Source organism: Heteronotia binoei, chromosome 1 (assembly GCF_032191835.1).
Source record: "Heteronotia binoei isolate CCM8104 ecotype False Entrance Well chromosome 1, APGP_CSIRO_Hbin_v1, whole genome shotgun sequence".
NCBI lineage: Eukaryota > Metazoa > Chordata > Lepidosauria > Squamata > Gekkonidae > Heteronotia > Heteronotia binoei.
Window position 1 is genome coordinate 14,237,729 of NC_083223.1, and position 24,181 is coordinate 14,261,909.

The 24,181-nt window shown below is 47.3% G+C and overlaps 1 protein-coding gene across 4 annotated transcripts; it reads right to left on the reverse strand.

The window, feature by feature from the left end:
• Positions 1 to 384: 384 nt before the first annotated feature.
• On the reverse strand, positions 385 to 24,032 carry CENPQ (centromere protein Q). Of its 4 annotated transcripts, none has more exons than XM_060231115.1 (10): positions 23,760 to 24,032; positions 21,711 to 21,856; positions 18,985 to 19,033; positions 16,673 to 16,787; positions 13,965 to 14,033; positions 12,165 to 12,294; positions 9,475 to 9,594; positions 9,136 to 9,213; positions 8,396 to 8,548; positions 385 to 905 (listed from the first exon to the last, which is right to left on the reverse strand). In XM_060231115.1, exons 2-10 carry the CDS (start codon positions 21,825 to 21,827, stop codon positions 843 to 845), a joined length of 894 nt encoding a protein of 297 aa, XP_060087098.1. In that variant the 5' UTR covers positions 21,828 to 21,856; positions 23,760 to 24,032; the 3' UTR covers positions 385 to 842. The 4 variants fall into 4 exon arrangements, with proteins under 4 accessions (XP_060087098.1, XP_060087117.1, XP_060087107.1 ...); XM_060231134.1 differs by having other exon boundaries at positions 16,673 to 16,784; positions 23,760 to 24,029; XM_060231124.1 differs by having other exon boundaries at positions 23,693 to 23,766.
• Positions 24,033 to 24,181: the final 149 nt, after the last annotated feature.

The following is a 24,181-nucleotide window of genomic DNA, read 5'->3' on the forward strand; positions in this document are numbered from 1 at the left end:
GTGTGACACAGGGTTGGACTAGATGGGCCATTGGCCTGATCCAACATGGCTTCTCTTATGTTCTTAAAAGCAAGTGATTACCATAGGTGGCGGAACTCCTATAGCTGCAATGGAGCCAGGATTTTGTGCAAGAACATTCAGGTCAGATGAGAGCTTCCAGACAAAATTGATTTTATGACTGCAATCATAGTTCACTATGATTTGATGTAAGCCGCCCTGAGCCCGCCCTTGGCGGGGAGGGCGGGGTATAAATCGAATTGCACATAAACATACAATCAGCTACCACGTTTTTCAGAACAGGACAGGCCTTAACACAGTTTAAGTAACAAGTTTGTCAGGCTGGCGGTCTTGCCAATTAAAGCATCAAGGAGCATACTGATGAGGTCTATTGCATTTAGACAGTTTTATTCAGTTCTCTGGAAAAGGATTACAAAAAACAAAAGTTCAGTCCTATACAAATATACAGTATATAAATATAGTCCCTTTGTGGGCCGCTGCAGTCTTTGAACTGCAAAATGTCGCAAACATGGTATTAATCAAATCTTGTACAGTAAAAAATGGAAAAAATGATCCGATGAGTTCAGGGATCACGATGACAAGCAGATCTGCTTGTGCACAGAGACTGGTTAATTAGACACTTGAATCCAAAAGATTTTTGGGAATTTTTGGGAATGCAGTGTCTAAAGACAGAATGCGAGAGCACGACAGCTTCCAGACGAAATGGTTCAGCCTTTCTTGTATTAGCTCTTGTAAGATAAAACGAGATGCAGCCAGTGTCTCTGTTCAATGGGCAGGATCCATGTACTTTGTTTTGGAAGAGTCACTTTGCTGAAGAAGCCTGTTCAGAAGGAGCCACTGCTGTCACGCGGCTGGTCAGCATTAAGGTTTTCTTCTTGGCTTTGCATCTACGGAAGGCAAAAAAAAAGAAGCGGGAATATAAAGAGAGGAAGAGACAGATTCTCATGTGATAACTCGGGCCAGCTTCCAATTAAGCGCCTGAAAGATAACTAATGCAAAGAAAACAAAGGTATAGAAGGGGCAAACAAGCCTTGGTACAGGGGTGGTCAAACTGCGGCTTGGGAGCCACGAGTGGCTCTTTCATACATATTGCATGGTTCTCGAAGCCCCCACTGGCCGGCTTGGAGAAGGCCAAGCCAAGACAGCTAGCAAATTGGAGAATGCATTTAAAGTTAAAAGTTGCTTTCTTTCCACTTCTCCCTCCCCATCTATTTGCCTTCCTGCCCTCTAGCATCTGACGTTCATGTCTTGCGGCTCTCAAACATTTGACCTTTATTCTATGTGGCTCTTACAATGAGCAAGTTTGACCACCCCTGCCTCAGTATCTCAGTGGGAATACTTCAGAAGATATCCTTTGATCAATGTCCTGACATTGCTCTTAAGGAAATGTCAAGCCCAGTAAAATTTATTCCAACTGAGAGACAAGAAAGAAATATTCTCTTGCAAGAAGCGATAATAAAGAGAAGAGGTTCCTTTTGAACCATACAAAGTCCCTGAAATAGCTTCCAAGACATCCTCACGTAAAGCCAACTACAGCAGCGATGATTGCAAGTTACAAAAGCATTAACTCAGCACTGCAGTCTGCCCTGCTTGACCCCTTGAACTCGGTAAAAAGCACTTCTTTTATTCCAAGAAGCTGACCTGGGTTCAAAGCACCCTTTGGCTACTCTGTTGGTCACAAAAGGAAATAGTTACGGCCTCTTCAATGAGGATAAGCAGCTGTTCCGGTCCACAAGCATTCTTTCAGCATCACCTTGGCCGAAACCGAGTCGAGTCGTTCGCTCGCAAAACAAGTTTCCAAGCACTGTTTCCAAGACACCACCTCTTGAAGGTTCAACTGAACAAACAGAGTTGTGTGTCATCGGAGTACTATCAACACCAGGATCAGGAAAAACAGGTTGCTTACCTGTAACTTGTGATCTTCGAGTGGTCATCTGTGCAGTCACACACATGGGTTTTCCCGCTGGAACGAACCCGACCTCGGAGAATTCAAAGCTAGCCTTAAGCGTTATTTTTGGCGCGCACTTCCTCCCGCTCTGGGGAGTAGGCATCCACTGCGCATACCTAGAGCGAGGGGAAGGCGCTCCACCCACCAGTTTCTTTCAAGCCGCTGTATGACGAGCAGGGTCTATAGAGTGTAATAATTACAGAAACAGCAGCGGGGCTGGATGGGTGGGCGTGTGTGACTGCACAGATGACCACTCGAAGATCATAAGTTACAGGTAAGCAACCTGTTTATCTTCTTCGTGGTCTCTGTGCAGTCCCACACATGGGTGACTGATAAGCTGATCTGCACGGAGGTGGGTGCTGGTTCTGAAAGAGAAATTTCAGAGGTTATAAAAGAAATCAGTCAGGTGCGTCCACTTACCATGAGAAGTCCGGGTAAGCTCAATTGAAGATAGATCGTAGCACAGCTTGCCCGAAGGACGTATCCCGCCTTGCATGCACGTCTATGGCATAATGCGTGGCGAAGGTGGATGAGGAAGACCATACTGCAGCTGCACAGATGTCTTCAATGGGCACGCCCCTTGCAAAGGCAGAAGATGTAGATAGAGCCCTGGTAGAATGGCCCCTCAAACGTTCTGGAACTGGTTGTTTGGCTAACTGGTAGCAAAGTGTTATAACCTCAACCAGCCATTTAGAGAGTCTCTGGATAGAGAGTTTTTGTCCCTTTTTGTGAGTACCATATGACACAAACAGTCTTGGGTCCTTGCGAAAAGCAGCAGTTCTATACAGGTAGAATGCAAGGGCCCGGCGTACATCAAGATTGTGGAGGGATCGTTGTCCCGAATCAGTGGGATTCTGGAAGAAAGATGGCAAGGTGGTTGCCCTTTGGAGGTGGAAGGGTGACACTATCTTAGGTAAAAACTTTGGGTCCGGCCTTAGGACCACTCTGTCATGATGGAAGACAGTGTAGGGTGGATCCGATCTAAAAGTGCAAATGTCGCTGGCTCTTTTCCCAGAGTAAGTGCTACCAGCAGAGCTGTTTTCCACGATAGAAGGTGCAGGGGGATGGACGCCATCGGCTCAAAGGGAGGTTTCATCAACTGGCTGAGCACTAAGGATAGGCTCCAGGTAGGATAAAGTTGTCGTATTGGAGGTTTGAGATGAAGGATTCCCTTGAGGAAGGATTTTGTGATAGGGTGTGAGAACACTGTGCGACCCTCTATATTCTGGTGGAAGGCTGAAATGGCTGCCAAGTGCACCTTCAGGGAGGAGTACGTGAGGCCGGACTCTGAGAGGGAGACAGTGTACATAAGAATCTGCGAGATGGAGGATGACGCAGGATGGAAGTTGTTGCACATAGCATATTGGGAGAACCGTTTCCATTTGGCTGCGTAAGACTTCCTAGTAGGTTTCCTGGCGTTCACCAGGATGTGACGGACTTCGTCAGGAAAGCCTAAAAACTGATCTTCCATGCTGTCAATTTGAGAAGGGAGGGGTTGTGATGTAGAACCTTGCCCCCTTGTTGTGACAGCAGGTCCCGCGCTTGTGGAAAGCAGTGGTAAGTGTTGCTGGACAGCAGAAGGAGAGTAGTGAACCATGCCTGGCGAGGCCACCATGGTGTGACTAGGATGCAATTTTTTTTGTTATTAGAGGAATGGGAGGAAAAGCAAAATGAAGTGGGCCGCTCCACTGTTGAAGGAATGCATCCCCTGGTGACAGGGGGGAAGAGGGTCCCCGCATATAAAAGATGTTGCATTGGGCATTGTCCGGAGCAGCAAAGACATCTATGACTGGGGCACCGAACATGCTGAAGACAGGAAGAAGATAACTCTTCTTGATTGACCACTCGTGGTCGTTCACTATCACCCTGCTCAGTGTGTCTGCTTGTGTATTCTGGACCCCTGGCAGGTGCACTGCTGTAAGATGAATTTCGTGAGCGATGCTCCAGTGCCAAAGATCTAGGGCTCTCTTGCAGAGGCGAGTGGATGCAGTCCCGCCTTGTCGGTTGATATAGAACACGGTCGCCACATTGTCTGATGTTACTTGTATGTGACGGCCGTGCAGAGATGGCAGGAAGGATTTGAGTGCCCTGTGAACAGCGAGAAGTTCTAAGCAATTGATGTGTAGAGACTTCTCTTTCACTGTCCATTGTCCTTGCACCGTGAGAGAATCGAGGTGGGCTCCCCACCCCCATCTCGAAGCATCTGTGGTGACAATAGCTGATGGCGATTGTTTCAGGAAGGGCATTCCTTCTAGTAGATGGTCTTGAACCATCCACCACTCTAGGGATGGTAGGACGTGGTTGGGAGCTGTCAAGAGCATCTGTTGAGACTGCCTCTGTGGGTGAAAGGTCTTGACAAACCAGAGTTGCAGAGGTCGCATGCGAAGCCGTGCATGTGTAAGGACCGCGGTTGTTGCTGCCATTAAACCCAGCATACGTTGGAATACGAGAGCCGTCTGCGTTGGATGAGATATGATGCTGTTGGCCAAGGTTCGAATATTTGCGACCCTGTCCATGGGTAAGTAGGCTTTGTGGTCTGTGGTGGAGAGACGTGCCCCTATGAAGTGTATATTCTGCGAGGGGGAGAGTTGGGATTTTTGGAGGTTGACTTGCAACCCTAGGGTTGAGAGGAGGCGAAGAGTTGTTTGTATGTGTTCTCTGAGCTGTTCTTCCGAGTGTCCCACCATGAGCCAGTCGTCTATATAGGGGTAAACAGCTATTCCCTGTTGACGGAGGGACGCTGCTACCACTGCCATACATTTTGTGAAGACTCTTGGCGCTGTTGATAGGTCAAATGGAAGTGCCCGGAACTGATAGTGGGCGTTGCCTGTGGCAAATCTCAGGAACCTTCTGTGGCAGTGATTGATGGTAAGATGAAAATATGCGTCCTGTAGATCTATAAGTGCCATCCAGGCGTTCTTGGGGATGAGTGGCAGTGTGGACTGTAGGGTGATCATGCGGAATTTTGTGTGACGTATGCATTTGTTCAGTTTGCGGAGATCTAATATTGGGCGCTGACCCCCGTCCCGCTTCGGTACCAAGAAGTACCGGGAATAGAAGCCCGTGCGATGGTATTGGGGGGGGATTGGCTCTATGGCCTGCTTGGCCAGAAGAGTTTCGATCTCTTCTTGTAGAGCTCGGGAGGGCGGGGTTGATATGAAGTGAGAGTTCTTTGGTGGTGAGACGAACTCTATGAAATATCCCTTTTTTATGATTTGAAGCACCCAAGAGTCCGTTGTTATGCATTGCCACGCTGGAAGGAAGGGAAGAAGTCTGGGGGCAGAGAGTTGTGGTTGAGAAGGAAGTAGAAGGGCGAAGTCAAAGAGACTGTTTGCTTGCAGCGGCAGTCTTTTTAGGAGGTTGCGGTCTTTGGCGGTGTTGAAAAGGCTGTTTGGTAGGTGGTGCCTTTCATTTCCAATAGTCGGACTGTTTAGGAGAACGGGGCCACTTGTAAAAGGGGGTTCTCCAGGGCCTCTGTCTGTTGCCTTGAGGTTGCTGCTGGTTGACTCCGAGTCGCTTCGCTCTTTTCCTACTGTCATCTATGGTTGTCAGAATATCATCCATAGTTGCATTAAAGAGTCCTTGCCCATCAAATGGGAGGTCCTCGATTTTGAATTTGATATCCTATTGTAGAGTGGATGAACGCAGCCAGGCATGCCTTCGGAGAGCTACCGCCGTGGCCATTGATCTGGAGGTACAACCGACAGAATGTCGAACGGTATTAATCTGTTGTTTGCTGAGGCGATTGAGTTCCTTTAGTAGCTTGGTAGCTTGCTTTTGAGATGTTTCTGGCAGCGACGGAACTAGGGTACCAAGCTGGGATGCAATGTTATGGGAGTATGCAGCGAAGTAGGCCAAGTAGTTATTTATCTTGGCTGATGCCGTGGAGATGGAGTATAGTTTTCTCCCCAGGGTATCCAGTTTTCTCCCCTCTTTCTCCGGAGGTACTGGATGGCGCGTTTGTTTTGATTTCGATGACGAGTGTACAATCATCGAGTTAGGTGCTGGATAATTGAATAGGAATTTGGACTCCGGAGCGTGTATCTTGTACAGGGCCTCAACACGTTTCGATGTTGGTGGTATAGAGGCCGGCCTATCCCAAGCCTCTTTAAATGCTTCTAAGTGAACCGGAAGCATGGGAAGTGATGAGCCCGCAGGTAGGTCTGAATTAATCAGGTCGCGGACCACGTCAGTTATCTTGGGAAGGTCGGTGGTCAACTTGATGTTCAAGGCTGTGGCCATGTCTGTGATGAGGTCAAGGTAAGATTTGGCCCTTTCAGATGGGGAAAGATCCGCAGGTTTGACTATTTCAGAAGCCGGTGACGCTGGTTGAGATATAGATTGTAACGAATCCGAAGTTTCCGGATCCGAGTCTTCATCCGTACATCTGGTACATTGAGTGTTAAGGGTTCTGGTACCAGAGGTTTGGTGACCGGTAGGTTGGGTTGCTGCTTGGACGTTGACGGCGTAGGAGAAGTAGCATCTTGATGCCGAGGAGATGTTCCCTGTTCCAGATCACGAGGCGGTATGGTCTGCTGGTACCGAGGAGAGTCATGGTGGTGATACTGGTCGTGGTACCGTGAGCCTTGGTATCGTGAGTCTCGGTACCTGTCGGAGCGGTGGCCATGGTATCGAGAGCGGTAGGAGTCGATGGAGGGAGAACGTGATGGTGTGTAGCGCTGGTAGGAGTATCGCGATGGAGAGCGTGACCTGCTATAACAGCGACGATGTTCGTCCCTGCTAAAGGATCATTCTTGGAACTGTGGGGCTCTATTCCGACTAAGGGACCTTTCGTGGTACCGATAGCTCTGTGTGTCTCGGTGCCTAGGGGATGCGATTCGTCTATCTCCAGAAGAAGAGCGTTCGCGACGTCTGTAGGGTGCATGGTCTCGACGCCGAGGAGAGTCGAGGTGGAGTGGAGATACCATAGCACCCCTATAAACACGAGGAGCAGTCACATCGCGGAAGGAGTCGGAACCTAGCTGGTGCTGCAGCAACTGCGTAGACGGCTGAGTCGGTTGATCGGCCAAGAATTGGTTTGGCAAGGATTCATGAATTGACGGAGGCGATCGGGATCGGATTCGAATGACCTCGGTATTAATGGTATCTGTCGGTATCAAAGTCTGCTTCGGAATAGGTGGTTCCGGAGCCGTAAGCACTCGCAGTGACGAAACCGCCGCGGAGGCCCTCGCATCCGAGGCTCTCTGGTCTGGCGAAAGCGGTTTTTCCTTGCCCGTTGACTCCAAGTGTTTCTTCTTGGAGTCGTGGTGCTTCTTCGGGTGTTTTGAGGGCTTAAGCTTCCTGGGAGTCAAAGCCACTGAAGCTGCCTGGGTCGTCCCGTCCCTTTGAGGAGTGAGGGAGGGCGGAGATCTCTGAGATTCAGAGGTCTGAGACATAGCTGGTCGCAGCGAAGTTTCCAGCAGGTGACTTTTCAGTCTCGCGGCGCGGTTTTTTCTAGCTTGCTTGCCGAATTGAGCACAATGAGCGCAACTGTCCGTTCTATGAGCTTCGCCCAGGCAAAGTAAGCAGAATGAGTGGCCGTCAGACGAAGGGATTTTAATCCCGCAGCGGGTACACTTTTTAAAAGCGATTCTAACTTCTTTTCCTTCCATACGCCCGGGGGGGTAAAGGAAAAGGAAGGAGGGAAAAGGAAAAGGACGACAGAAGAGAAAATATCTTCTTTCTTTTTTTTAATACAATACCAGGTAGAAGGGAAGGTCGAGAAGAAGAAAAATGGTGAGAGTTCGTTGATCAGTAAGGAAGAAGAAACGAGTGAGGTAGGCTAGAGATGAGGAGACGCAGCGAGGAAGGACTATCCCGGTCGGCGGTCGGAAAGAAACTGGTGGGTGGAGCGCCTTCCCCTCGCTCTAGGCATGCGCAGTGGATGCCTACTCCCCAGAGCGGGAAGAAGCGCGCGCCAAAAATAACGCTTAAGGCTAGCTTTGAATTCTCCGAGGTCGGGTTCGTTCCAGCGGGAAAACCCATGTGTGGGACTGCACAGAGACCACGAAGAAGATCTTGGGTGGCCTGACCTAGCTATTTCATAAAGATGCTAAAGACCACTGGCATCGATGCCCCACAAGACTGAGATGGCATCTCCAATGACCCCCCCACGTCTCTTATCAGACAAAGAGGAGTGAATCCACTGAACGGCTATCCCTGACAGAACGTTTTAAATAGTATAAGCAAACAGCATCATCTGCAATTTCAAAACAAACCCAGAACTGCCCCATCCCCTCCCCCACCCCAGCCTCGATAGGATTAGCTTGTATTTTATGAGCAAACTATTTAACTGGCCTCTGTTGCTAAAACAGGTCGGGGGGGGGGGGAGAAGATACACAAAGCATCCTGGCAAGGGTTGAAGATGTTTTAAGAGCAAATGGTAAAGTCCTGAGTTGAGGTAGGAATAGTTCTTATGTTGGATCTCACCTCATCAGGCATGTTCTGACGCACTTCATATTCATCCAGGTTTCCATAGGCTTGCTCAAGAGCATCCAGCATAGCCTTCATCTCCTTTGATTGCTGGATTTTGTTCAAGTCCCCAAGAACACCTTTTTGGTTTGGGATCTTCAGCATCAGCTCCTACAAAACGTGACGTAATGAGGGATGTAGGGAGGAAGAAAAAGAATTTCCACATGACTCTCAATTCCCAGTGAAACATCAGAGAGTTAAAGGACACAAAGAAAGCAAAAGGCACTAACAGGTAAAGGAGGCCGTGGCATCTGGAGGAAATCAGGGCTTTTTTTGCAGCAGGAACTCCTTTGCATATCAGTCCGCCCCCCCCCCCCCCCCCCCGATGTAGCCAAGCCTCCAAGAGCTTACAGGGCTGTGTGACATGCCTTCAAGCCATGGCCCAGGGTTATGCTGTTTACACAAAGTAGATCACTTTCTATTGTTGTCAGTGTTTTGTAGCAGGAACTCCCTTGCATATTAGGCCACACACACACCCCACACCCCGATGTAGCCAATTCTCCAAGAGCTTATAGGGCTCTTCTTACAGGGCCTACTGTAAGCTCCAGGAGGACTGCCTACATCGGGGTGTGTGTGGCCTAATACGCAAAGGAATTCCTGCTACAAAAAAAGTCCTGGAGGAAATAGTTCAGAAAATGTCATATAGCTACTGCCCAGAAACTTCCTCTCCCCAGAAACATACTGCCTTGATTGCTTACCTGAAGAACAGGTGCTTCTAGGCTCTCTTTCTGGAGCTTGGGAAGAGCAAGGACATCACTGCTTTCTTTCGAAAACAGCTACAAGGGATAAAAACAAAAGCAAACGTGACACCCAGAGACCAGAAGCAGAACTCTACCCAGTTCCTTCCCCCTATTCCCTTACTCTGAAGGAAAGCTTGCAGCTGAACAGGAGTATTGCAAAATGCACACTGTTAAGCTGCCATGTCCAACAGAAGGTATCTAGAGAGGGCATCCGTTTCTTCTTTGCAGAGCCCTGCAGACCACACGAGCAGGATTCTTTCTTCCAGACAGTGAACATCTACTCCATCTTCTACATACCTCACTCATCATTTCTTCTTCTGCCGCCAGCTCGCGTTTTAATGCCTGTATTTCATTCTGAAGACATGTGGTCTCTTCATGTCTGACCTTTGCTTCTTCCACCGATTTGTCTATTGCCTCCTGGATTAAAAAGGATGAACACGCTTTAAAGTAAGAAACCGTTCACAAAGCAAACGTCTGCCCACGACTGAACAACTTTTCAATACTTTCTATATGGATCTCATTAATTACAATATGGAAATAACATTTGCATGAGAATCAGGGCTTTTTTTTTTTGCAGGAGTTCCTTTGCATATTAGGCCACACACCCGAGGTAGCCAATCCTCCAAGAGCTTACAGTAGGCCCTGTACGAAGAGCCCTGTAAGCTCTTGGAAGACTGGCTAGAAGATGACATGGGATTTATGTCCCGCCCTCCACTCCGAATCTCAGAGCAGCTCACAATCTCCTTTACCTTCCTCCCCCCACAACAGACACCCTGTGAGGTGGGAGGGGCTGAGAAGGCTCTTATAGCAGCTGCCCTTTCAAGGACAACCTCTGCCAGAGCTATGGCTGACCCAAGGCCATCTCAGCAGGTGCAAGTGGAGGAGTGGGGAATCAAACCCCGTTCTCCCAGATGAGAGCTATGGCTGACCCAAGGCCATCTCAGCAGGTGCAAGTGGAGGAGAGGGGAATCAAACCCGGTTCTCCCAGATAAGAGAGCTATGGCTGACCCAAGGCCATTCCAGCAGGTGCAAGTGGAGGAGAGGGGAATCAAACCCGGTTCTCCCAGATAAGAGAGCTATGGCTGACCCAAGGCCATCTCAGCAGGTGCAAGTGGAGGAGTGGGGAATCAAACCCCGTTCTCCCAGATAAGAGAGCTCTGGCTGACCCAAGGCCATTCCAGCAGGTGCAAGTGGAGGAGTGGGGAATCAAACCCGGTTCTCCTAGATAAGAGTCCGCACACTTAACTACTACACCAAACTGGCTCTCAAACGGGCTGCATTGGGATGTGTGTATGGCCTAATATGCAAGGGAGTTCTTGCTACAAAAAAATCCCTGATAACACAAAGTGACCTACTTTGTGTGAACAGCATGGCCCTAGGGCATGGCTTGAAGGCATTATCATGCAGTCACTTTGCTGAGGTTAACTGAGGGTCAAACAAGACATACAGGATTTTAAGGAGCTGGGTCCACGTTCACCAGTCCCAGCTCAGATTTCCTTCAGTAGCTTACCTGGTAGCAGGTAAAGGGAGATCCCTTTAGGGTCAGAACACCATAGTGCAGGGGGGAAAGACTCCTTGCCCCGCCCCCCAACCTGTATTTCCCTGTGTTGAAAAGTGCTGGGGCAGTTTTTCTCCAGGTTTGTTACTGCTCCATGCACACAAACCACTCAAATGAGGAACACATATACACAATCTGTGTGCTTTTTTGTTATTAAAGAATGGCTGGGCAAAAGGAGGCAGGAGCTCTTCCTCCCCCCATAGCAGTGTTCTGAGCCCAAATGAGTTCTCCTTTCTTTTTAACATCTGTTCTCCACAGCTGCTGTGTGGCTGCAGGGAACCTGAGTGGGATCAGGGTAACCTGGACCCAAAGTTTTAAAAACCTGCGTGTTTGATGTGGCCCTGAGGCAGGGTTTGTCTGGCACCTAAATGGGAGATCAGATCTCAGTTCTAGGGAGGAAAGAAAAGTGAGAATATACAAAAAGTTAAAAAACTGTGGCTCCTCCTGAAACCTTCAGCGTGCGTACGACAGAATTGGCCAAAGTGTACAAGGCTGTCATTACTGCCAGTGGAAGTCAAGGTAATTTTCATTGCATATATATTTGTGTTTCCTGCACTTTTCTCCATTTCTGTGGTGCACGTTTGTTGTATGTAGCCACGTTTTTGGAGAGGTTTTGAGCAGGAACACAAAGAGACAGCGTTCCCACTGGCTTGGTGCCAGGAGGCGGGGCCTAATATGCAAATGAGTTCCTGCTGGGCTTCTCCTACAAAAAACCCATGTGAGACAATGGTGCCCCAAGGGGTGTGGCCTAATATGCAAATGAGTTCCTGCTGGGCTTTTCTTTAAACCAAAAAAGCCCTGTATGTAACATGTCTCACTATACTGCTCTCCCAATATGATAGTTCCTGTTTTGCCGCTTGTATCATACAGTATTTAAATGCTATATTCACCAGTCTTGTTGACTATATTCACGTCCAGTAGCATCTTAGGAGACCAACACAATTTGGGGCATATAAACTTCTGAGAGTCAAAGATTCCTTCATAAGAACACAAGAGAAGCCATGTTGGATCAGGCCAAAGGCCCATCCAGCTCAACATTCTGGGTCACACAGTGCCAAAACCCAGGTGCCATCAGGAGGTTCATTATATGTCTGTTGTCTGTTCTACTACTTTTAGCTGTAACCAGCCTTGAGAAGGGCGGAGTACAAGTGAAGTAAATCAATCGGGTAAAACAAGTGAACAAGAGGACAATTTGGTGATTCTCAAACACTCCTTCATACTGGCAACCTGTAAGCCTTTCGTTCTGTAGGTAATTTACTCGGGTTTTCTGCTCTCCAGCTTTGGAGACTGATTGTGCATGATCCCTGAGAAAGTTACCGGAAGCTCAAAATCCCATTTTTCCCCATGGACTTTTATCCTATTGTCTACCTTAGTTCCCAGAAGACATCTCATTTCAAGGTTCAAAATATACCTTTTCTTCCTTCCTCACCTGCAGTTCCACCAAGCCCTTTTCAATGGCTGCAATGTTTTCTTCTTCCTTTGCCTGAAGCTTCTTTGCGTTCTTTGGGTTACTTTGCTTTTCCACAGGGACTCTCAGAGTCTCAAAGCACTTTAAAAGCCTTGATCATCAAAGGGATTAAAAAGAAGGTTACTGCTATGTTGTAACAGTAACACAATCATCTGGACCTAGCCACAGGACTTGTATATATATATATATAAAGGCCAAGGTAACAGATTTACCAGATTACCAGTTTACAAAAGTACAGTTGATGATAAAGACCTCAGAAGTTCATAAGAGACCTCGTCCCCATCTCTCCAGCTGCAACATTCAAAAAGCGCACCCAATCAGTGCACTGAATTTAGGATTTCACACAGGCCACAGCAGATGTTTTCAGTGCCCCACAACTGTGTTAAGTCCCTTTCCCAGAGTAGTGCGCAAAGACCAAATTCAGCATCAGCTAGAATTAGTACAAAATGACTGAATTTAACTGAGCTCTCTCTTTAACACTGAATTATCATTTAAACAGGCTCTCTCTTTAACCAGGGCCTTTTTTGGTAGAAAAAGCCCAGCAGGAACTCATTTGCATATCAGACCACACACCTCTGATGCGAAGCCCGTCGGAACTGCATTCCTGCTAAAAAAAAACCCCCAAACCCTGCCTTTAGCACTTGGTTAACTTCCTAAACGTGCCCACTTTAACTTCCATCCTGTTTAACCAGTATAATAGTCCTGTGGTCTCAACACTGTTACTGACTAGTTTAGACGAAATACACTTAAAACATATGAACATATGAAGCTGCCTTATACTGAATCAGACCCTCAGTCCATCAAAGTCAGTATTGTCTTCTCAGACTGGCAGCGGCTCTCCAGGGTCTCAAGCTGAGGTTTTTCACGCCTATTTGCCTGGACCCTTTTTAGTTGGAGATTCCAGGGATTGAACCTGGGACCTTCTGCTTACCAAGCAGATGCTCTACCACTGAGCCACCGTCCCTCCCCAAAAATATTAGAAAGACTTCTCGTCCTTTCAGCCCCATCTTCCTCCTCTGCAGACTGGGGGCAACTCCAAAGCTCAGGATATTATGAAGACAATGGCCGCCTGCTTGCATATCGGCCCCCATTCTTTCCTTACGTGTGTGTTATAGAGAACGGCCTGTTAGGGCTAGAGTGGCAGACTGCTCTGCGGAGAAAGGAAGAAGACAACTGCAGATTTATACCCCGCCCTTCTCTCTAAATCAGAGCCTCAGAGCAGCTTACAATCTCCTATATCGTCTCCCCCCACAACCGACACCCTGTGAGGTAGGTGGGGCTGAGAGAGCTTTCCCAGAAGTTGCCCTTTCAAGGACAGCTCCTACAAGAGCTATGGCTGACCCAAGGCCATTCCAGCAGCTGCAGGTGGAGGAGTGGGGAAATCAAACCCGGTTCTCCCAGATAAGAATCCACACACTTAACCACTACACCACACTGGCTCTCAACATTGGTAGGAGGAGGACGTAGAGAGATACAGGATCAGAGGCAGTTGTCTGATGTGTCAAAAGCCTGTCATGAAGTGACACAGGAGAGTGGAGAAGGCAAACCCCGCAGCTCTAAGTAACCAGGTTTTGACAGCAGATTGGCCTGGTTTTAAAATCGGTGGGTTCAGAAGCCTGATGTTCTAATAATGCTTCAACATTACTTCGCTGGTTTGGTTTAGGTATATACAAGAGTCTTCAGTTACATCTATGAACAGCATAGGATAACATGGCACAAACTTTCATGCCTTTACCTCTGTCGCCATCAAATATTGATTACCTTTCCATGAGGCGCTTTAAGTGTTTTTCTATTTCCTGTTGGTTTTCGGGACTCTCATAAATAATAGACCTAAAAAGAGAGACGGGTAAAGATTACTTTCTTGCAGGTTGTAAGAAATGCCGTGAGTTTGTTGCTACTGTCAGGAATGTCACATGATGTCTGCTATGAGAAGATTTCACTGAACAGCAGATGTAATATATGTGGATGCTGAGGGAAGGGGCGCCCCTCAGTTTTCTAAACCTAGAACATTCTTTGGCAGTCCTCTATGCATGCACAGGACCAATGCAAGAGTGAACAGAAGACTGAAGATGACTCTTTAATTCCTACAGAGCATAAACAAAGGCAAGACTTCACAACAGTGTTCCCGCTATGCTGAGTTAGCATGAGCTAGCTCACAGATTTTGAGCCTCCAGCTCACACATTTTTGTCTTAGCTCAGGAAGGATGACCCCAGAGCACACTCATTTATGCAGTAACTCACAACTTTAGTACCAGTAGCTCACAAGGTAGAATGCTTGCTCACAAGACTCTGCAGCTTGGAGGGAACATTGCTTCACGCCCTGTTTGTGACCTTCCCAAGTCATCTAGCTAGCCACTGTTTGAAACGGAATGCAGAGCTACACGGAACACAGAATGATCCAATGAGGCAAGTCTTACATTCATTGCTTGTGTCAGAACTTGTAACTTTTGCTTTATGTGCCTTAGCCAAACCGACTCCATGCTGTACCTTAGTAATAACATAGAGTGCCTGACCACTGCAATTAACCCTGGCCCCTGTGCTATGTCAAATATTTAGGGCAGTAGGGCAGGCGGCAGATAGTCTCTGCTTAACATCCACAGGTGCCCTTTGAAGACAGGCCGTTTGGCCTTCACAACAGGGGGGCATCCTCCTTTCTGATAACGGAGTCTGGGAAGAAGAAATGCTTGTCTGAAACCGTGTGAATGATTGCTTTATTGTGCTTTACTGATGGCATAAAATGTAACCAACTGCCAGGAGTTGGCATTACTGTTATTTAGTCGCTCTAGTACTGTAGTTCTTCAATAAAGATCCTAACTTGTAACAAGTATTGGACTCGTCTGAAGTTCGTCCAAGTTCTGACAGCTTGGAATATTTGTCTAGTAGCTCTGGTGCTTAAAAGCTTTCTATTCGTTATTTGTTTCTTGGATCAGACTTGTGAAGATGGGGGGGGGGGGGGGGCGGGTTGGCTGTGAAGATGGGGGGATTTTTTTTGCGTGGTGGGGAGGGGGGTCCTGAGGCCTTTTTTCTGTTTTTCCCAATGGAAATTATAGAAGAGGACAGTAGATTTATACCTCACCCTTCTCTTTGAATCAAAGTCTCAGAGTGGCTCACAATCTCCTTTACCTTCCTCCCCCACAACGGGCATCCTGTGAGGTGGGTGGGGCTGAGAGAGCTCTCATAGAAGCTGCCCTTTCAAGGAAAACCTCTGTGAGAAATATGGCTGACCCAAGGCCATTCCAGCAGCTGCAAGTGGAGGAGTGGGGAATCAAGCCCGGTGTTCCCAGATAAGAGTCTGCACACTTACCACTACACCAAACTGGCTCTCTTTAAGGAGTACTAACCCACCCACCCACCCTGCCTACGAAATATTATCTCTTTTTCAAATGACTGAAATGCTTTCAAAGATAAGGTAGGCGTGCTGTAGACATATATAGCTCTTAAATCCAAGATGCATTTCTGCACCTAGAAAGAGACGCAGGGCGTTTTCCCACAGAGCTTACCTCAAAGCGACGTCCCTCTTCACCGCGCAGTGTCTGCGCGGATTTCCCACCAACTGCTCCGCATAACCAGGAAGAGCCGCAGCTTTTGTGTCGCTAACATAAACTGCTTTTTAGCGGTTTACATCTGCGACGCAAAAGGTCCGGCACTTCCTGGTTATGCGGAGCAGTTGGTGGGAAATCCGCGCAGACGCCGCGCAGTGAAGAGGGACGTCGCTCCGAGGTAAACTCCGTGGGAAAATGCCCCTAATCTTCATGAGGGGAGCATGCAGGGTTTCTGTGCTTCTCAACAGTTGCAGGCCTTCTATAGTCCTTTTAACCTGATGTGGTTGATCTTTTCCCCTCTCCCTCAAACCACTGTGGCATATTTGCCCACAGACTGGGTAAAAAGTAACTTATTGCTCTACCTTGCAGGAGAGAGCAAAAAAAAATCAGGAGGAGATGGGGCTGAAACTGCACCAAGAGGAAGACTGAAACTTTGTACTCTGATCAGAAGGGTAAAAATTAGGGTACATGTACTAAAATAGCATAGGGTACATCACCTTGCAGTCTTCTCTCAAGCACTGGGTAACTGCAGTTTTAGTCATATGAAACTAAGGCATTTTTTAACTTTTAAACCCCACAAATGTTGCAATTTTACATGCTAAGTGAGTTGTAAATGAGGAATTTAATATTGTTAAAGCAGTGAAGTTAAGTTTAGGTTTGATAAGATACTAAACATTCCATTTATTTCCATTCCCCCCCAACCCTCCCCAAATTTTCCCATTCCCCCCTCCCTCCCCCAAAAAATGACTTTCTCCCCGTGGCTTAAAAATTTCCTAAACTTCTACATCTCCAATCAAAATAAGTTGTTCTGTAAGGCAGGGCTTTAGATCCAACCCATAGTTTTAATTGGGAAATGCAAGAAAATTCTCAGGATAGATGAAGCCTAATAAGAGCAACAATACTGGTGGAGATGCATTTGGTACTCACAATATTAACCCACGCATCATGGATTGCAGGTGAGCTCTAGAGCTCTCTGAAAGTTGCTGCCATTTTGCTCTTTGACCTGGAGTCACCACTACTTTTCTCTCTGAAGGTGTTTCTGCTAACAGAGAACAAGAAAGTTTCTGAGAATAGTCCTGGGGTAACCAGATTTGATATTATAGCTTGTATATACAGGGGTGTCGAACATGCGGCGCAGGGGCTGAATCAGGCCCCCGGAGAGCTCCAGTCGGGCCCGCAACAAATGGCTGATCTGCTTCCTTCTCCCTTCTGCATCACAGCTTGCTTTGCAAGGCTTGCTCAATCGCACAGGAACTACAGAGCAAAATCTCTATTTTCTCCATTGGCTGAGACTCTCACCTTGGAGAGGAAGGATGGAGAAATATTTTTCCAGGCTCTCTCACTCTCACAGCAGAGTTACTGAGCCAAGCCTCTCTTCCTTCTATTGGCTGAGGCTCCTCTCCCTTCTGGTCCCCTGGGGAAGGAAGGAAAGAACCAGAGCTTCCTTGGCCCAGTTCCCTAGATCCCATGAGAGAGATAAAGCTCCTTTAAGACCAACAAGTGCTAATGTTTCAAGCATGGTTTATTTTAAGGTTTAATTGTTTTTGTGTCCTTTATAAAGTTTATATCTTCACTACCTGGCATTACGTTTTATGACACACATGGCCCGGCCTGACAAGGTCTCATTTATCTCAGATCCAGTCCTCGTAAGAAATGAGTTCAACACCCCTGCTGTACAACATTGCCACTATACAACACATGAAGAAAAACAACACACTCGCTCCGTGTAGAAAATAATTCTAAATGTTATCCACAAAATGCAACTTCGGAGTGCTAAGGAATAATTCAGTGGTACAGGCAGATAACCATACTATGCACGACTTTCTGGAACATATGAAGCTGCCTTCTACTGAATCAGACCCTCGGTCCATCAAAGTCAGTCTTGTCTACTCCATTGGGGCTGCGTGTTTATGTGTCAGACAGCTTTTTAAAAACCGTCACATTTAAGTGACAAAATTTGCAACTATAGTTTTGGAAGGGAAAAATATGGCTTTTCTCAGGAACAAACATATATGAAGCTGCCTTCTACTGAATCAGACCCTCGGTCCATCAAAGTCAGTATTGTCTTCTCAGACTGGCAGCGGCTCTCCAGGGTCTCAAGCTGAGGTTTTTCACGCCTCTTTGCCTGGACCCTTTTTTGGAGATGCCGGGGATTGAACCTGGGACCTTCTGCTTCCCAAGCAGATGCTCTACCGCTGAGCCACTGTCCCTCCCCACCACTCTGTTTAAACAAAATAGAAATTTAAACAAAATGAAACTGGACTGGTTCTTTTATCATTCGTTGGATTATTTGCAAGTATGAAAAAATTTGCCGTTCTGCTGCATTATACTGTATGTATACTCAAAACAAGGGCTTGTAAACAAATAAGATTCCTCTTTGCATGTTTATTATGGCAGGTGCATGATTCTGCTGTGCCTGAATCATACACCTGCTGCAATAAACATGTGAAAAGGAATCTTATTTATGTACAAGCCCTTATTTTGAGTATACATACAGTATAATGCAGCACTCAGAAGACAGTAAATGGGTGAGCAGAGGAAGTCATAGCCTATCAATAGCAGGGCCACAGCCTCACTAGGTCCATGACTGAGCATGACAGTGTTATGCAGAGCTTAATATGTCAGAAAAATATATGGTGGTGGGGGGGGGGGTTGTAGCAGGAACTCCTTTGCATATTAGGCCACACTCAATTGATGTAGCCAATCCTCCAAGAGCTTACAGTAGGCCCTGTAAGAACAGCCCTGTGAGCTCTTGGAGGATTGGCTACACCAGGGGTGTGTGGCCTAATATGCAAAGGAGTTCCTGCTACAACCCCCCCCCCACCATATATTTTTCTGAATTATATTAAGCTCTGCATAACACTGTCATGCTCAGTCATGGACCTAGTGAGGCTGTGGCCCTGCTATTGATAGCCCTGGTTAAGAGAATATGCATTTGACTGGTGTAGAGATAATCCTTGGTGCCTTTAAACATGATCAAAAAGGAAGCCCTCTTATTGAACATATGAAGCTGCCTTCTACTGAATCAGACCCTCGGTCCACCAAAGTCAGTATCGTCTACTCAGACTGGCAGCAGCTCTCCAGGGTCTCAAGCTGAGGTTTTTCACACCTACTTGCCTGGACCCTTTTTAGTTGGAGATGTCAGGGACTGAACCTGGTACCTTCTGCTTACCAAGCAGATGCTCTACCACTGAGCCACTGTCCCTCCCCAAGAAACGTGAGCAGAAACAGTTTTGTACCTTCAGAAGACTGCACTCTCTGCTTCTTCTTCACTGGCTGTGCACCTTGCTGTAAACAAACCGGCAGAAAACAAGAGACAAATTAATTTTTCTTAGAAGGTCGCTTTTTAGTTCTGAACGCAGCACATCTCCCATCCAACTCACAACGCACGTCAGTATTTGGATACGGTGCAACTCTGAAATCAGTAAACAAAGACAGCAGAAGTCATAGTTTTAGTTTTGTAAGCCCCACTTTATGACCATTTTCACATGTGAGATATTTAACTGCACAACTGTGCTCTCAAAGCCGCTACAGTCTCTTGGAACAGTTCAGCGACATGTTACTTTCTTGATTATCACAGTACAACACACGTTAACTTTTCCACATAGTATACTAAACCAATGTGTTGCAAAAATATATTGGTGGCACCGCAGCTGGTCGATAAGTAAGCCTGGCCTCAAAGCATAACAGGACTAGAGCCAACAAAGAACTACTACATGTCAGTGGTACTAACACAGTAGTTTATGTAGCAAAAAAATCAAGAAACTACTACTCTGACCACAAAAATTCTCACGCATGCGCTGCAAAAGCAGCGAGCCTCCATGGTGCTCATCCCAAACTCTTATGACCCAAAATGGCCCCATCACTTAACTGTTGCTCATCAGGACGCATGAAGAATGCAAATTACTAGACTTTTCTATGGTAGCTTTCTCACAACACCTTGATGCTGAGGCAAAGATGCACCTGGCAACTGTGCAACTCCCAAAGAACGACAGGGTTACACAGAGCTTTTTTTGTAGCAGGAACTCCTTTGCATATTAGGCCACACACCCAATATAGCCAATCTTCCAAGATCTTACAGGGCTCTTCATACAGGGCCTACTTTAAGCTCTTGGAGGATTGGCTACATCGGGGGGTGGGGGGGGTGGCCTAATATGCAAAGGAGCTCCTGCTACAAAAAAGCCCTGGGATCACATATTTTACTCCTTCACACCACCACCACCCCAAATAAAAACCTTCAAGATATTTAACCGTCCAAGAAGTATAACATGCTTTTAAAAAGAAGTTTGTAGTTATCCTATACCCCCACCTTTTCCATCACAGGCCTTTCTACTAATTTTACTGATTCTACTCATCACGGTAAAAGTCGTTTTAGTTCTGGATCAGAAGCCTGGATGAAATGGGTGCATATAATGTGTCATTCAGAAAGCCTAGAGTTGTACAAGCAAGTTCTGCTCACCCATTTTGCACAAGCACATTCGTGTAATTCCTACAATACTATAGGATTATTGTAACCCCATATAACAGATTAGGCATTGATAAGAATGATTTACCTAAAGCCACCGACTGAGATAATCTCATAGCTTCACCTGACTGCCATTTAATACTGCAGAAAGAAGAAGATGATATTGGATTTATATCCCGCCCTCCACTCTGAAGAGTCTCAGAGCGGCTCACAATCTCCTTTACCTTCCTCCCCCACAACAGACACCCTGTGAGGAGGGTGGGGCTGAAAGGGCTCTCACAGCAGCTGCCCTTTCAAGGACAACCTCTGCCAGAGCTATGGCTGACCCAAGGCCATTCCAGCAGGTGCAAGTGGAGGAGTGGGGAATCAAACCCGGTTCTCCCAAATAAGAGTCCACACACTTAACCACTGCACCGAACTGGCTCTCAAAGAGATTATATCATCTTATGCTTCCCTATTTTTAATGCCCTAACACATGTAAAGCTAGAATGTCTGGAAGAAGACTAAAACCTTCTTCCATGGCACCTGATTTTCCGGGTGGAGAGTGCATTTTATATAAAAAGAATTTAAGCATGTTATTTTCCCACCTGAAGTTTGAAGTGGTATATTCCGGACGCACATTTTAATTTTTCGATTTATACCGCCCCCCCCGCTGCCCTTATCCCGCAAGCGGGCTCAGGGTGGCTTACAACATTAAAATGAATCACTTCCAAACATCACCACCACAAAAATGTCAATCAGATTCGAGAGCAGTAGTCAGTACAACAGACCACACAACATCACGTAGGCTGGAAGCTTACAACACAGCTTGTGCACCTTGATGGTAGGATGCTGGGAGAGCGATGGCTTCATAGGACGCCTGCTGGATCAAGGAAAAGCCTGGTGGAAGAGCTCCGTCTCGCAGGCCCTGCGGAACTTGGATGGGTCCTGGAGTTATCCTACACCCCTACCTTTTTCATCACAGGCCTTTCTACTAATTTTACTAATTCTACTAATCACGGTAAAAGTTGGTTTTGTTCAGAATCAGATTTTGCCTGTGTGAACTATGCTTCAGACTATATTCATCAGTGAAGTGCGCTTACCATGAATGTTTTTTTTAAAAAACAAGCTTAAGTACAGAGACCCCCCTCCCAACGTGTGTCGGTGAAGGTACTTCTCTTCTTGCAATGGTACTTCTAGAGAGCCAGTTTGGTGTAGTGGTTAAGTGCGTGGACTCTTATCAGGGAGAACCGGGTTTGATTCTCCACTCCTCCACTTGCAGCTGCTGGAATGGCCTTGGGTCAGCCATAGCTCTGGCAGGAGTTGTCCTTGAAAGGGCAGCTGCTGTGAGAGCCCTCTCAGCCCCACCCACTTCACAGGGTGTCTGTTGTGGGGGAGGAAGGGAAAGGAGATTGTGAGCCGCTCTGAGTCTCTGATTCAGAGAGAAGGGCAGGGTGTAAGTCTGAAATACTTCTTCTTCTATGTTATCTTGCTGTTCACCTTGAAAAGTGCATTGCTTACTTCTCTCTCTGGTTTCTTTTTTGTTCTTCTTCCTCCTGATCCCCTTCTTCCACTGGAAGGTCCTGGTTGACTCTGCGACCTCTTTGCCTTCACAGCTCCTCTTCCTTTGCCGGGCATTACGGAACCAGAGAGGCACTTAATGAATTCTAAAGTACCAAAATATGCACACAAATACAGATACAGTCAAGTGCTGAACATCCTAATGTTCTGAAGAGACTCTGGCATCCAAATGCTGTGGGCCCCTTTACAGTTGTTTTACAGGAGAGTTTTAAGGTGGGTTCCAATCCTCAAGGCACTTTCTAACACACCCAATGAGATGCATGGGATAGAGAAGGTAGAGAAAGAAGTACTTTTCTCCTTTCTCACAATATGAGGACTCGTGGACATTCAATGAAATTGCTGAGCAGTCGGGTTAGAATTGATAAAAGGAAGCACTTCTTCACCCAAAGGGCGATTGACACATGGAATTCACTGCCACAGGAGGTGGTGGTGGCTACAAGCATAGACAGCTTCAAGAAGATGATGAAGAAGAAGATATTGGATTTATATCCCACCCTCCACTCCGAAGAGTCTCAGAGTGGCTCACAATCTCCTTTACCTTCCTCCCCCACAACAGACACCCTGTGAGGTAGATGAAGATATTGGATTTATATCCCGCCCTCCACTCCGAAGAGTCTCAGAGCGGCTCACAATCTCCTTTCCCTTCCTCCCCCACAACAGACACCCTGTGAGGTAGATGAAGATATTGGATTTATATCCCGCCCTCCACTCCGAAGAGTCTCAGAGCGGCTCACAATCTCCTTTCCCTTCCTCCCCCACAACAGACACCCTGTGAGGTGGGTGGGGCTGGAGAGGGCTCTCACAGCAGCTGCCCTTTCAAGGACAACCTCTGCCAGAGCTATGGCTGACCCAAGGCCATTCCAGCAGATGCAAGTGGAGGAGTGGGGAATCAAACCCAGTTCTACCCAGATAAGAGTCCGCATACTTAACCACTACACCAAACTGGCTCTTCAAGAGGGAAATGGTTTAAATATATGGAGCAGAGGTCCATCAGTGATGGCCAGAACTCCCTTTGGAGTTCAATTATGCTTGTCACACCCTTACTCCTGGCTCTACCCCACAGTGTCCCCAGGCATTTCTTGAATCACACTCTTGGCAATCCTAAGGCTAAGATTATAAGAGAACCCATGTTGGATCAGGCCAATGGCTCATCCAGTCCCAACGCTCTGTGTCCCACAGTGGCGAAAAAACCCTGGTGCCATCAGGAGGTCCATCAGTGGGGCCAGGATATTAGAAGCCCTCACACTGTTGCCCCCCAAGCACCAAGAATACAGAGTACCGCTGCTCCAGACAGAGAATTCCAACAACATGCTGTGGCTAATAGCCACTGATGGACCTCTGCTCCATATTTTTATCTAACCCCCTCTTGATGCTGTCTATGCTTGTAGCTGCCATCACCTCCTGTGGCAGTGAATTCCACATGTTAATCACCCTTTGGGTGAAGAAGGACTTCCTTTTATTCGACTGCTCAGCAATTTCATCGAATGCCCACAAGTTCTTGTATTGTGAGAAAGGGAGAAAAGTACTTCTTTCTCTACCTTCTCCATCCCATGCATAATCTTGTAAACCTCTATCATGTCACCCCTAAGCCAACATTTCTCCAAGCTAAAGAGCCCCAAACGTTTTAACCTTTCTTCATAGGGAAAGTGTTGAATCATTCTAGTTGCCCTTTCCTGCATTTTTTCCAAGGCTATAATTTTAAACAGGGGTCGCCGACAGTAGCTCTCCGGATGTTTTTTTTGCCTACAACTCCCATCAGCCCCAGCCATTGACCATGCTGGCTGGGGCTGATGGGAGTTGTAGGCAAAAAAAAAAAATCTGGAAAGCTACCGCTGGCCACCCCTCTTTTTTAAGGTCCAGCAGGCTGCTTAGAGAAAAATCCCCGTGGGACTCTACGGAGCATTGGCGAGGAAATGCCAGACCGGCCTCTCTTCCCAGCCTCCCCCAAAAAACCGCTTCACCGGCTGCTTTTCCCTGCACCGTTCCTACCGTTAACAGTCCCGCGGTTGTGAAGCGCAAGCGCAGAGAGGGCGGGCGTTCACTACGCCTGCGTGACCCGCGCGCTTGAGGGAGCACCGCCGCGCATGCGCCCAGCCCGTCGCCTGTTTTCCTTTCGCCGGGAGTGAAAAGTTTCTCTCAGGGGGGAAAAAAAAGGAAGCTACACCGCCCAGTAGGGCAGCCCGTGCCTTCGATCGCGTTCATTGCGCCTGCGCGACCCCGCGCGCTCGGCGAGCACGGACGCGCATGCGCCCAGCCGTCGATGCCGTCTATGCGAGCGGAGTTACAAAAAAAATTAGCGCAGGAGGAAGAGAGAGGTACGGCGTCCGTTGGGGCTGCGTGTGCCGTTAATTGCCTTGGTAATTGGCTAATTGCCTCTTAGGCTGTGGCTGACTGAGCTTCCGAGTCCCTGT